Genomic DNA, 13597 nt, shown 5'->3' with positions numbered 1-13597 from the left:
GCTTCCTTGTAAATCATTGCAAATTTAAGTTTATAGTACATACATGCAAACAAGTCTTTGTAGATAGTCATGTATATACAATTTTTAAGAAATGTAATCTAGTTGAATACCTGCTACCTTTAGAAACAAGAACATAATCTGAGTATTACTGAAATGCCTGGTCCTATTATCACTTTTTTAGCTGATTTGTATCTGAATTACTTCTGAGACTTTGTTTTTAAACCCTAAGGTCAGGAAGCATAGATGTATTTTCTTTATCATGTACTGCATTCTGTGTATTGTTGATATTTAATAAATAATGTCATATTTTTAGGTAATGGAGACTTCTCAGTCTTCTGGAGAACTATTGGAACAGCAGGTATCTGTACATGAAGTGCAAGAGCTCAAAGAAACTCTGAGCCAAGCTGAAATAAAAACAAAATCTCTAGAGAATCAAGTAGAGAACCTTCAAAAGGTAGGTATAACAGTAGAATAAGAGCTATAGTCCCAACTCTTCCTGACGGTATAAGGAGTACAAGGTTGTATGTACATGGTGACAGTAATTTACCTCGTAGTAACAGCATAAGCCTTGTCATTTTTCATACCCTTATTTCATAACGTAGTGATAAATTGTAGAATCATTAAATTTAGATTTAGAGGAAACCCTTAACATCTAGTTCATTCTAGCATTTTACAGATAAAGAAACTGAGACTTTTATTTGCCCAAAGTCACAAAGCTATGGTTGGTCTGGGATTGGTTGTCCAGCTCCAGGTCCAGTTCTCTCTCACTTGGTGTACTCCACTGCATTAAAAAAAATTAGCTTTTTTTGTATAATTACTTGCATTATTTTATATACATCAGACATATATACCAAACTCATTTACTTGGTGCATTCTTGTTGCACATATTCATGTTAAGTAATGACAGTTTGTATTAATTAGAAGATTTGTAATTCTTTTTGAGGTTTGGTGATTCTGTTTGACAATTCATCTTGTTTTTCTCTAGCTAGCTACTTTTATTTCAAGTTTTTGTTTTTTTTTTCTTTAGACAGTATCTGAAAAAGAGGCTGAAGCTAGAAGTCGTCAGGAACAGATAGCACAGCTTGAGTCTGAAGTCTCACGTCTTAATCAGGATCTTCAGGACAGAGCTACACAGGAGGAACAGCTACGGCAACATGTGACTGAGAAGGAAGACAAAACAAGAAAGGCTCTTGTTGCAGCCAAAGCAAAGCTGGCACACTTAGCTGGTAAAGACATCCCTATATTTATTGGAGCTTGACATTTATAATAATTATAGTTACAGCAAAGTTCTACATAAATTTTGCCAGTATTCAGCTTAAGTATTTGGAGTGGTGTTTGAAGATCAGGAAGTAGAAGATAAAGTGATTTTCACCTTGATAAAAACTTAATAAGAATGTCACATGTACAGAATTGATAATGCTTCACACAAAGCACTTGTTGAATAAATGTTGTTCAATTGATAAGAAGTTGTATTAATTCCTGAAGATTTGGACTTAGAAAAATTTAGATTTTTCAATGATAAAACTGGTTCCCTGATTCATCACTTTTGAAGGTAATGTTGGCCAGGGGATGATAAGAATTTAAATTTATATCTTAACCTCACTCTTTACAAAATGCTTTTTCCATGCATTTGATGTTGATCATCCTATACTGCTATACAGCTTATAGCTACCACAGCTAATACTAGGGGGTTAGCAATACTTTTCTATCCTACCAGCATCAAATCTTATGACTAATATTGAAGTGAGGTAACTAGCACAAGACATATGTCCTTGTTTTCTCTTAACTCATAAGGGAAAGGGTACCCTTTAACCCATCAAAATCAGTACCTGCCAAGCCTAGGGAGAGCCAGATTCTATTATAATGATTGCCAGTCAACTCTTGTATTCTAAAATTCTGTTATATCAAAATCAAGGTAGATGAGAGAGGGGGGGGGAATGGAGCATAACAGGATTTGATCAGCATAACATTACTTTTTACTTATCCTAACTAATTTGTATTATGTCGTTACTAACAAATACTTATGCTACTGATCAGTAAACTGATACAGGGTTTGTGAGATTGTTCCCCTCTATTACTAACTTGGTTGTATCTTTGATGTTGTTCTGAGACATGAACCAGCTTCTCTTGTTCAAGGGTTTCTTTCCACCCTTTTTCCAAAGAATCTTCCATTTCCAGTTGTAAAATATAGCTTGGTTTTTGGTTGGATTGGTGGGGAGATGCAAAGGGGGGAGGTATATTTTCTTTCTAAGCAGTATATCCTAAGTGGGTTTGTAAATGTTAGTTATAGGTATTTATAATAAAGGATAGATGACAGAATTTGAGGGTTGGAAGGGTTCTTATCAGCTATATAATGGAAACCATACTTGAAAGAAATCTCCACTATAACATAACTCTTCCACATGATAGTGCTTGAGGATAGCAACCATGTCCCCTCAGATCTTCTACAGATTAAGTGACACCAGTTCCATCAATTGATCTTTATAAGATGTGGACTCAAGACCCTTTACTGTTCTGTTTACCATCCTTTGGGTGCTCTTCAGCTTAACAGTTTCTTTCTATCTGAAAATTATGACTCTCAATACAGCCCAAGATGGAATTCACTTTTTTGCCTGCTATGTTACTCTGGTGACTTGGTGAGTTAGCAGTCCACTAAAACCTCCAGAACTTTTTCTGAAAAATTGCTATCTAACTAACTAGGCCTGCTTTTTTTTTTTGGTACTTGTAAAGTTGCTTTATTTTTTTAATCAAAGTGTAAGACTGCCCATTAATCCCTCTTGAATTGCATATTTTAGATTCTTCCCAGTGCTTTAGACTCCTTGAACTTTTTGTGTCATGACTGTCATCTGGTATGTTAACTGTTCCTCCAAGCTTTGTGCCATCTACAGATTTGATGATTGTACCTTCTATGGCTTTATCAAGGGCATTGATAAAAATCTTAAATAGCACAGGGCCAAACACAAATGGGTTCTCCCTTGGAGACCTTCTGTCAAGTTGTCATTAAACCATTAATAACTGTTCTTTGCATCCTGGCTGCTAATAGCAAAAAAATAGAACTGGAAGAGCCCTCTGGTCACTGAGGCCAATCCTCTCATTTTTTGAAGAGAAAATAGGGTCCCGTAAGGTTAAAATGCCAAGTTAAAGGCAGTAGAAGAATAAAATTTGAGCCTAGGTTATCTGACTCCAGAGTCAGTGCTCTTTCCGCAATTATGAATCCATCTAATTGTGTTATCTGTCCCACTTTCCTCCATCTTCTCCCCAAGAATATTGAGAGATACTTTTCAAATACAATAGGTCATGAGAGATAGGTTCATTGGAAACTGGAGTTTTTTGGCTTATGAATGGGATTTCAGTTTTTGTCTAATAGTAATAATAGGGCTTTGCAAATTATCTCATTTAATGTTCACAACAACTCTGGTAGGGTAGGTGCTATTATCCCCATTTTGTAGGTGAAGAAACCAAGGTAGACATGTAAAATGACTTGCTCAGTCTTCCGAAGTTATTAAGTATCTGAAGCCAGATTCAAACTCGGGTCTTTTTGACTACATACCACTGCTTTATCCACTGTACCACCTAACTTCCTAATACATAAATATGGAAATTTAATATTTGTCTCCATAGTTTTTGTTGTTTCAGCTCTCCCTGACGACTTAGATACTTTTATCCTTGGGTATGTGTGTATTAAAGAGTCAGCATGACAGTGGATAGAGTGCTGGGCTTAGAGTCACAAATACTTTAGTTCAAATCCAGCCTCTGTCACATTTTAGCTTTGTGACCCTGAGTAAGTCAGTTAGATCTGGGTGCCTCACACAACTTCCTAAGATTTATCCACAAAATATAGCTAGATGACAGACTTCATTCTCCCAGCCTGAGTTTCCCATGCTGAAGACATAGGTCCTTTGCATTTTATATATTAGAATTGAAGAGTAGCATCCTAATATGTATTTGTCTACTGATTTCAAAGAAATATAGGTTAGTATAAAATGATTGACTATAGAGACAAATAGAAGAAGATAGATGAGATTCGTTTAGAAAAAAGATATCCCTAAATTTAATGAGTAACTTGGCAAAAGTGTACAAAAGGCCTACAAAAATTGGGTCTTGAGTTGAATCTTGAAGGAACTGAATTCTGCCAATCATATTAATACTCTTCATTTCTACCCTTTTGGTTACAAAAGTTAAAACATATGGTGTTACTTGTGTAGGTGTCAAAGATCAGCTAACTAAAGAAAATGAAGAGCTTAAACAAAGAAATGGTGCATTAGATCAACAGAAGGATGAGTTGGATGTGCGTATGACTGCTCTTAAATCACAGTATGAAGGTCGAATTAGCCGCTTAGAACGGGAACTGAGGGAACAACAAGAAAGACATCTCGAGCAAAGAGATGAGCCTCAGGAAACCACTAGCAAGGTAGTTGGTAATTCAGTTGCTTTTTTTACATTTACTTTTATAGCACTCTTTTATTCCTCTTTTTTGTGTCATAGTATAGTGGGAATGGGACTATATTCAGGTGTAAGACCTAGATTTTGGTTCTAGCACCATTATTTACTATCTGTGACCATGGGTAGATTCCTTAAGCCCTCTGTGTTTCAGTTTCTCTATCCTTTAAATAGAGTTAATAATACTTAGGATTACCTGTCTCACAGGCTTCTTGTCAGAGTCATATGTAAACAATAAAGTGCTGTTTCACTATGAGCTATTATTTGTTATATTTCTCATCTGTATTTTTCTGTATGTGTCATATATCCTCCTGTATAACAAGTTATTATGAGAAATTTGTGTTCCCCTAGTGCAGTACATTGCACATTACAGGACTTTAACAAACTTGTTGAATAATTTGAGGTTTTTTTTTTTATCTTAAAAGATTTTATTGACGGTCTCCATAATTTTTATTTTCTTATCTTATTTATTTTTACTCTGTGAATGAATGGCTTTGAACTTTTGTTTGTAACTGTTCTTAAAGATTACCAGTAGTAGTTTCTTAAGATTTGGGTACTAGTGCTGTTTTTTATTTTATTTTGGTTTGGGTATTTTAGAGGGACTACTATTCATCTACACCAACTTGTATTTTAATAGGTCCCTGAACAACAAAGACAGATCACACTTAAAACAACTCCAGCTTCAGGTGAAAGAGGAATGTGAGTTTATTTTTCTACTGTATTTAAGTTGCTCTCATAATATAGGAGACTTCTCCATTGCTGGGAAATCTATAAGTAGTTTCAGAAAGAGTGATCCTAATTGTGTCCCAAGTTCTTGCTTTTTCATTGTTCATTGTATCCTTCTTGCATTAGGAAGAGACTCTTTTGGGCATTGAGGTTTCCCTACTAGCTCATCTAATAGCTTGTATTTTCTTATCTTCTTTCCAACAAAGATGGGCTGCTACTCATCTTTAAAAAAAATAGGTGACAATAGCTAGCAAGAAAAAAACAACTGTACCCTTACTGTGTGGTCTCATTATTACAGATGTTTGTTCAAAATTCTGGAACAATCAGGGAAATTTCCTGACTTTTTTTTTTTTTTTGTTTTGGTTTGGGTTTGGGGGGGTGGGGTTGTATGAATGGTTAAGTGGAAATTTTTAATTTGTGCCCCTTTTTTGGTGGGGAGGAGGACAAATTGTAGTTAAATGACTTGCCCAGGGTCTCACAGCTAGTAAATGTCTGAGGCCAAATGTTAGCTCAAGTTCTCCTAATTCCTCAGCCAGTGCTCTTTCCATTGGGCCACCTAGGTGTCCTTTGCCCCTTTCATTTAAAACTTGTAAAGGATCACAACTGAACTGTATTTTAAAAAATAATTCTTAAATGAGTTTTGAAATTCTCCTGCTTACTCTCTTCCATCTTCCCATTTCCAGTCTTGGAAATGATGATAACTGAATAACAATGAAAGGAGGTTGAAATTTCTTAGCTCTTATTTCAGGAGGCCCGTTTGCATTCTGCTTTTTGTAGATCTAATATGTAGACCTTACATAAGGTCTCAAATTTTCCATTTCCACTAATTTCATATGGACTGTGATTCTTGTACTTTTTTCTGTCACATGAAAAATTTGCCAACTAAGATTCTTTTCATTTTTTTCCTTAAAATATCTTTCCTTAGAAAAGGATATTCATAACATTGAGGATTAAAACCAATTAGCACTGAAGAGGTTCTTTTTTTAGGGTGCTTGGTTTTATATAACTTAATGAGAACCTAATTTTCATTCTAGAAAATCTGCATAATACCATTATTTTTAAATATCGTTAAAAATTGTGCTACATATTCCTCAGTGTTATGTATGAAATAAAAAAAACTTCAGATTTTTAAATTTATTTATCAAAATAAAAATATCTGTTATCTTTAGTGCTAGTACATCAGACCCACCAACAGCCAATATCAAGCCAACTCCTGTTGTGTCTACTCCAAGCAAAGTGACAGCTGCTGCCATAGCTGGGAATAAGTCGACACCTAGAGCTAGTATCCGACCAATGGTTACACCTGCAACAGTCACAAATCCAACCACTACTCCAACAGCTACAGTGATGCCCACAACACAGGTGGAATCTCAAGAGGGTAAGTAGATCAGCAGGTAAATTATTCAGTACTTAGTGGGTTGTGTTCTTGTTTCTATATTATCTCCACTAACTGGTTCACCTTGATAGTGGTTACATAATTGGAGGGAACAACTTCTCACTGCACCTAAGATATCAGTAATGGTAAAAGAGGGTTGTGTTTTGTTTTTTTAAGTAAAGCAAACTAAATCCTTAAAGTTTTAAAGAGAAAATGGAAGAAATTTTTAACACATTGTAGCAGTGTACTATATTGTTTTCATACCTCTAATATCTTGGACAAATTAAATTAATTTCCATTTTTATTCCTGTTGAGGAGTAGCATGTTAAAGTGGAAGAAACAGTATGCTTAGAATCAGAAACACTGGATTTGAGACCCAGGCTTCACTATAGTATATCCTCAAACAAGCTCATAACATGTCAAAATCTCTTTAAAATGAGGGTTATACATTTGCGCTCTCTCTCTTGCTGTGTTATTATAAGGAAGTATTTTATTGTAAAGCACTATACAAATGTCAGTTGTTATTGCATGGAATGTCAACTTGTTGAAGTTAGGGTTGTGTTTATTCATATTAGCAAAGAAACATTTAACTACACATCATGTATTGCTGGTACACTATGGAAAATAGATGAAAGGTATAGTTCCTATACTATCATTTATTACTTATAGCATCTTATTTGCCATGCCTTCCTAAAAAATTTAAAATCAGCATTTGGAAAGGTCTGAACAGTAGAAGCTAGCTGCTTATTTGGTTTTGGTTTTGGATTTGTTTTTTTAAATTAAACTTTAATTTTTTCTCTTTCAGCTATGCAGTCAGAAGGACCTGTGGATCATGTTCCAGTTTTTGGAAGTGCAAGTGGGTCTGTTCGTTCTACCAGTCCTAACGTCCAGCCCACTATCTCTCAGCCCATTTTAACTGTTCAGCAACCAACACAGGCTACAGCCTTCGTGCAGCCCACTCAACAAAGTCATTCTCAGATTGAGCCTGCTAGCCAAGAACTATCCACCAACATAATAGAAGTTGTACAAAGTTCATCAATTGAAAGACCTACCACTTCAACAGCTGTATTTGGTACAGGTAAGTTTAATTTTCTAAATAAAAGTTGTACTTGGTAATGTAGCAGGAAACATTTTCCCCCCTTCTGGGATAATAAAGATGATTTCCCTAGATTATTAACATTTTAAAGTCTTCATTGAATTTTTGGATTTCATCCATTCGCATCTGAATAAAACCTTCCTTGTCAGAAATTTTTATTTTATGTTTGGGAACTTAGGCACTTCCAGGTTTTGGTTTGGGGGTTTTTTTATTTGAGGCATATTGAATGTATTTCTTAAAATTTAGTTAGTTTGTGAGAATATTTCATGGTTTTTAGATCACGCGTAGAACTCGGTACTATTAAACAAATTCATAAAAATCTTTGCTACTGATTTAATGCCTCAGATCCTGAAGATCGTGTAATGATGCCATTTTGGACCTCACTATGTATGAAGTCTGATACACAATCAGTCATCAAATCATCATTTCTGCCTTCATATTAACAATAACAATAATATCATTTATGCACACTCTCAGGTTTGTGGATAAATATTATTTTATCCTCACAACAATCCCTGGAAGGAGTAGGCACTAATATTACCACCATTTTACAGATAAGGAAACTAAGGCTGAGAGAGGTTAAGTAATATGTCCAGGTTCACACATCTAGCAAATGTCCAAAAAAGTTGGAACTAGAGTCTGCCTGTCTCCAAGTTCATCCACAGTGCTACCTAGCTGCCTTAATTTCAAGACCTGAATACTATTTTTTTTTAAATTCATGACCAGATCAAAGGGCCAATTCTTTCCAAATATTTATGGTATAAATGTAATCCATGGAAGGGTAGATTTCATAACCCAAAGTAAGCTCTCATCCATATATAATAAAAATTCATCTTAACACTTTATAAATTACAAATGCTAGACATATAGACCAAACTATGACTGATGAATCACATGTGTGACTAATATTTGGTTGACTGTTACCTACAGATTTTATCAGTGCTATAATAATATATAATTCTATCATGTGGACAGCCAACAAAAATCTTGCAATGGAATTTTGTAAATGGAATTTTCTAGTCTTAGGTCTTTGTTAATGGCATATAAAACATTTAAACTATAAATTAAAAAAAAAACTTTACTGTGTCTTAGTCAGCAACTATTTGTTAAACACCTTCTATGTGCCAGGCATTGTGCTAAGTACTAGAGATACAAATATGAAAAATCCAGTCCCTGTATTCAAGGAACTCGGAATCTAATGGGGATAGAAAGGGGATAGGGGCAGGGAGGAGTATATTGGAGTCCAGTCCATGGAGTACAAGCTGGAAGGAAATGAAGAGATGGATGCCTAGGAGTCCTCTTTAAGTGGAGGTTTGGGGAAGTGTTCTTTGTTCTGCCCTCCAGTCAGAAAGACAGAAGGTGCTGAAGGGTACTGATAAAATGAAAATACCAATGCTGATGCAATCTGGCAGGTTGATGAGGTTCCTAATGACAAATTTTCATGAGAGCATGATGGAGTCCAGTGCTATGAATGCCAAGTGATTTAGTCAAGGAACAAAAGTCATTGGGGGGGGGGGGGCGGGGAATTGCATATGTTCTGTTTTTAAGCACTGTTTGTGGTTATGATTTTTAAAATAGTGGTTTGATTTCAAAGTTTCAGCCACTCCAAGTTCATCTTTGCCTAAACGTGCACGTGAAGAGGAAGATGATAGCACCATAGAGACATCAGAGCAAGTCTCTGATGAAACAATAGATATGCCTCTCCCAAAGAAATTGAAAAGTATGCCATGCCCTGTGGGACCTGAGGTATGTAACAAAATCATGTGTTCTAATGTTTGCTGATATTTTTGTCTGTTAGGAGTGAATACCTGATTTGAGTTCATTGACACAATTTAATTTTGATTTAAATGTTATAGATTTAGAAATAGAGTAAATGACAAGAAAAAATCTCTGCATAAAGAATATCCCCTGAGCTAAAACTCAATAATTGTAAACCATATGCATTACAAACAGAAAAGAGCTAATACAGTAAAGAAATTTGGAATGTGCCGTAGAATAGTGAAATGGACTTGAACGTTTATTTTTCCTGATATAATGAACTGCCTTAAGAGTATAAATATAAGGGGCAGCCAGGTGGCTCAGCGAGTAAGAGCACTGGCTCCAGTGTTGGGATGACCTGGATCAAATCCAGGCTCGGATACTTAGCACCACACCCAGAAATAACTGGCCGTGTAACCTTGAGCAAGTTACTTAACCCTGATTGCTTTAAAAAAAAAAAAAAGAGGATAAATATAATGAAATTACTTTAGCTTCACACACGCAAAACTTCTAAATTTTTTCCAATGATGTTTTCTTTGTGCCATCAACATACTAACAATAAGCTTTAATTTGTATACACCAAAGAAAAATGATAATATTGTTTACTCTAAATGCCTCTTTAAAAAATAAGTGTGTATAAAAGAACGTACATTTATATAGCAAATATGGGACATTTTATAATGAAGCCTAAAAAGTCAGTAGGTAGTTTGAGAACAGGAAGGGGAGAAGAGGAGGTATGATTTTTTTTTTTTATTTGTAGTTTGTTTTTTTGGTTTTGTTTAGTTTTGTTGCTTTTTGGAGGGCAATTGGGGGTTAAGTGACTTGCCCAAAGTCACATGGCTAGTTTTTGTGTTAAGTGTCTGAGGCTGGATTTGAACTCAGGTCCTCCTGACTCCATGCCCAGTACTCTATTCACTGTGCCACCTAGCCTCCCCCCTTGTATTTGTATTTATTGGTTTCCTTTATGTATATACATATTTTATTTTATACATTTAAAAACATGCAAGGTCCACAGGCTTCACCAAACTGCCGAAGGGATCCTTGGCGTGAAAAAAGGTTAGAAACCTGGAGTATAGGATATAAAGAGATAAAGTATTCCTCTTTAGGTTTACTTATAATTCTATAGTCACCATAATGCCACATGTTTTCTCTAGATTACTAATGATATTGTTACTAATGACAGTTTAGATGTTTGACCTTTTAAATCTGAATTAAAAATCTTCCTTTTATCAGAATCAGTTTTTCTGATTTTATTTGATAGTTTTAGTGTAGTGGTATATTGCTTAAATATGTGTTATTAGATTTTAAGACCCTTAACACCTTCATCTTCATCAAATACCTAAGGAGTTAACATAGGCAAAACATTAACTTTCATTTTATATATGTGATGATTCAGGACGAAGTTACAGCAGAAGAGAGTACTGATGGGGAGGTTGAGCCCCTTGTAAATCAGGATTCACAAGATTCTATTGGAGAAGTAAGTGAAGCACAAATGAATTTAAGTAATAAGGTAACAAATGATTTTGAATCAGTTTTGCTTTTACAAATGTGAACATCTGGGAAATTTTTAAATTCCTTGCTTACGATTTTCCTTTTCATTTGATAAATAAATTTGTGCCAAAAATTATTCCCAGTATTAGATCAATTTTATTTTATCAGCAAGCAACTGATGAAGTAAAAGCTTGTTATCTAGGATTTTGGATTCAGCATCAGGTTAACTGAAGTCATATGGCCCTACTCTTACTTTGCCTTATTGATTGTTTTGCTTTCAGAAAAAGCATAGTTGTTCAAAAAGATTTGTGAAGCTTTTCTATTTGTTAGGGAAACTATGATATTTTTTTTTAAGTGATATGTTCCCACATTAAATTTTTTTTTTTTTAAGCAATCAGGGTTAAGTAACTTGCTCAAGGTTACACGACCAGTTATTTCTGGGTGTGGTGCTGAGTGTCTGAGCCCGGGATTCAATCTCCAGGTCATCCCAACACTGGAGCTGGTGCTCTTACTCGCTGAGCCACCTGGCCACCCCCTCCCCCCCCCCCCCATTAATTACTAACTAAATTTGTGGCCCAGATAAATTTATTGCTTCATTTAGCTGTCTTTGAAGTAGGAGATGCAATTGCTAGCTCTATTTTTCTTTTAGTATGTACAGTAAGTTAAACTTTTAAATGCAAAGATAGTGAAGAATATCTCTTTAACCACTGTGTTTAAGATAGTGTTGGAACTAAAAGAAATAAAAATAATTGGTAATATGTGAATTTCTATTATGTCACATTTTATACCTATGATGAAAATGTTTTTTCTTAGGCATAGCAAAATCTGCTATTGGTTTTGAAGAATTCACAAAGGCATTTTGATCTGTCCTTCAACTTTTCATATAATATCTACTATTAGTAAATAATTCTATTTCCAGCATAATGACTTTCAGCTAAACCGATGGATCAGAGAATTGGTTTGGTTTTTTTTAATGACTGTGTCAGAATTTGGGGAGAAACACATTTTAATTGTTTTTTATTTTTTTTAATTTTTTCCATGGTGATGAACATTACTTTTCTTGGATGGTGCTAGTTAATGGTACATTGTAGCAGCTACTATAGTATATGCCATGCCAGAGAATAGATTTCTTAAAAAACCCTTAACAAGATGAAAAAAGTGATTACAAATTTTTTTCTTAATTGCTACTATTTAATGGATAAAAAGTCTTATTAAGCATTTCAGTTTTAATGTTCTGTTAGCGATATGATACGGAGTTTTAGGAAAGTCATTAAAGTATTTTGATTTCCTTCATGGTAAATATAAGCCTAGAGAGAAAGAGATGTCTGTATGTATCTATATCTATCTATATATCTATATATATGGATAGATAGATGGATATATGTATGTATGTATGTATGTATCTGTGCTTATTTTGAGAGATGTATCTATTAAATAACTCAGGACATTTGAAAGATACACATTTTTAAAATTTAAATGCTATTGTACTTCTTTTGGCAAAGTGTGGCCCAAAAATTACTCTTTATTTCATCTTACTTATTTGTTTCTTAAGGGTGTCACTCAGGGAGATTATACTCCTATGGAGGACAGTGAAGAAACCTCTCAGTCCCTTCAGATTGAACTTGGACCCCTACAGTCAGATCAGCAGACTTCAACCTCTTGTCAGGATGCCCAGTCCAAAGGAGATGATGTCATTGTGATTGACAGTGATGATGAAGATGATGCTGATGATGAAAATGATGGTGAACAAGAGGTAACTGTGGCGGCTGATAATCACAGACCGTTTTTGGTCTTGATGATATAGTATAAATTCTCATTTTCATACCTCTAACAACACAATGTATTAGAAATCACTCATTTCATAAGTGGTACCTTACTAGGCTCTCTTGTAGGAGGAGAGAAGGATTCTGTGTGGCTTCTTAGGATGAGGAAGTTTATTTTTTTAAAGCCTTTCTTACTGTCTCTTAGAAGTAGCAGGGGAGCTCCAGTCTGCTACTTAGAGACAAATTTTGGTGAGGATGCAACTGGCAAACTTTTGCAGTTACTGAACTAGAGGCACCCCAATGACAAAAGCAGTAATTTATTAGTAAAAATACATAGACTATACAATATTTACCACATCTGGCATTAATACTAGTCTGGCATTATTCCTTTATCAGATTTTGTTATTTTTCTTTTTTATTTTAATTTTATGTAGATTTATTTCAAATTTATTTTTAGTTTTCAACATTCATTTCCATAAGATTTTGAGTTAAAAATTTCCCCTCATCTTTTCCCTGCCCCCCACCCCAAGATAGTTATTAGCAAGCATACTGAATACCCCTTCCCCCAATCTGCTCTCTCTTACATCCTCACCCATATACCCTCTAACTTTCTAGTAGGGCAAGATGGATTTCTATACCCCAGTGCCTGTATATCTTATTTCCCAGCTGCATGTAAAAAAACAATTTTTTAAATTTTTTTTAACATTTGTTTTTAAAACTTTGATTTCCAGATTCTTTCCCTTCTTCCCTCCTCACCCACCCCCACTAGGAAGATAAGCAATTCAATATAGGTTGTACATGTGTAGTTAAGCAAAATGTTTCCATAATAGTTATATTGTGAAAGACTAACTATATTTCCCTCCATCCTGTCCCACCCCCTACTTATTCTATTTTCTACTTTGACTCTGTCCCTTTTCAAATGTATGTGCTTCTAACTACCCTCTCCCC

General features: G+C 34.8%; 1 protein-coding gene across 4 annotated transcripts in view; it reads left to right on the top strand.

Moving 5' to 3' along the window:
* Positions 1 to 13597, top strand: part of TPR (translocated promoter region, nuclear basket protein) — a 76695-nt gene that overhangs the window by 46838 nt on the left and 16260 nt on the right. For 3 of the 4 annotated variants that reach the window (XM_069074428.1, XM_069074429.1, XM_069074431.1), the window contains 9 exons: positions 314 to 454; positions 1028 to 1226; positions 4206 to 4411; positions 5078 to 5139; positions 6336 to 6544; positions 7347 to 7619; positions 9232 to 9383; positions 10792 to 10872; positions 12439 to 12639. In XM_069074428.1, coding sequence (XP_068930529.1) covers positions 314 to 454; positions 1028 to 1226; positions 4206 to 4411; positions 5078 to 5139; positions 6336 to 6544; positions 7347 to 7619; positions 9232 to 9383; positions 10792 to 10872; positions 12439 to 12639 — 1524 coding nt within the window. The remainder of the gene's footprint in view (positions 1 to 313; positions 455 to 1027; positions 1227 to 4205; positions 4412 to 5077; positions 5140 to 6335; positions 6545 to 7346; positions 7620 to 9231; positions 9384 to 10791; positions 10873 to 12438; positions 12640 to 13597) is intronic. The other variant, XM_069074430.1, reaches the window with a different exon arrangement.

The sequence above is a fragment of the Petaurus breviceps genome, unplaced genomic scaffold (assembly GCF_028583685.1).
Source record: "Petaurus breviceps papuanus isolate PSGF00001 unplaced genomic scaffold, PetGlider_PUasm1.0 90895, whole genome shotgun sequence".
Lineage (NCBI taxonomy): Eukaryota > Metazoa > Chordata > Mammalia > Diprotodontia > Petauridae > Petaurus > Petaurus breviceps.
Note: the sequence above shows the minus strand (reverse complement) of the source record. Positions and strands in the feature narration are given on the sequence as shown.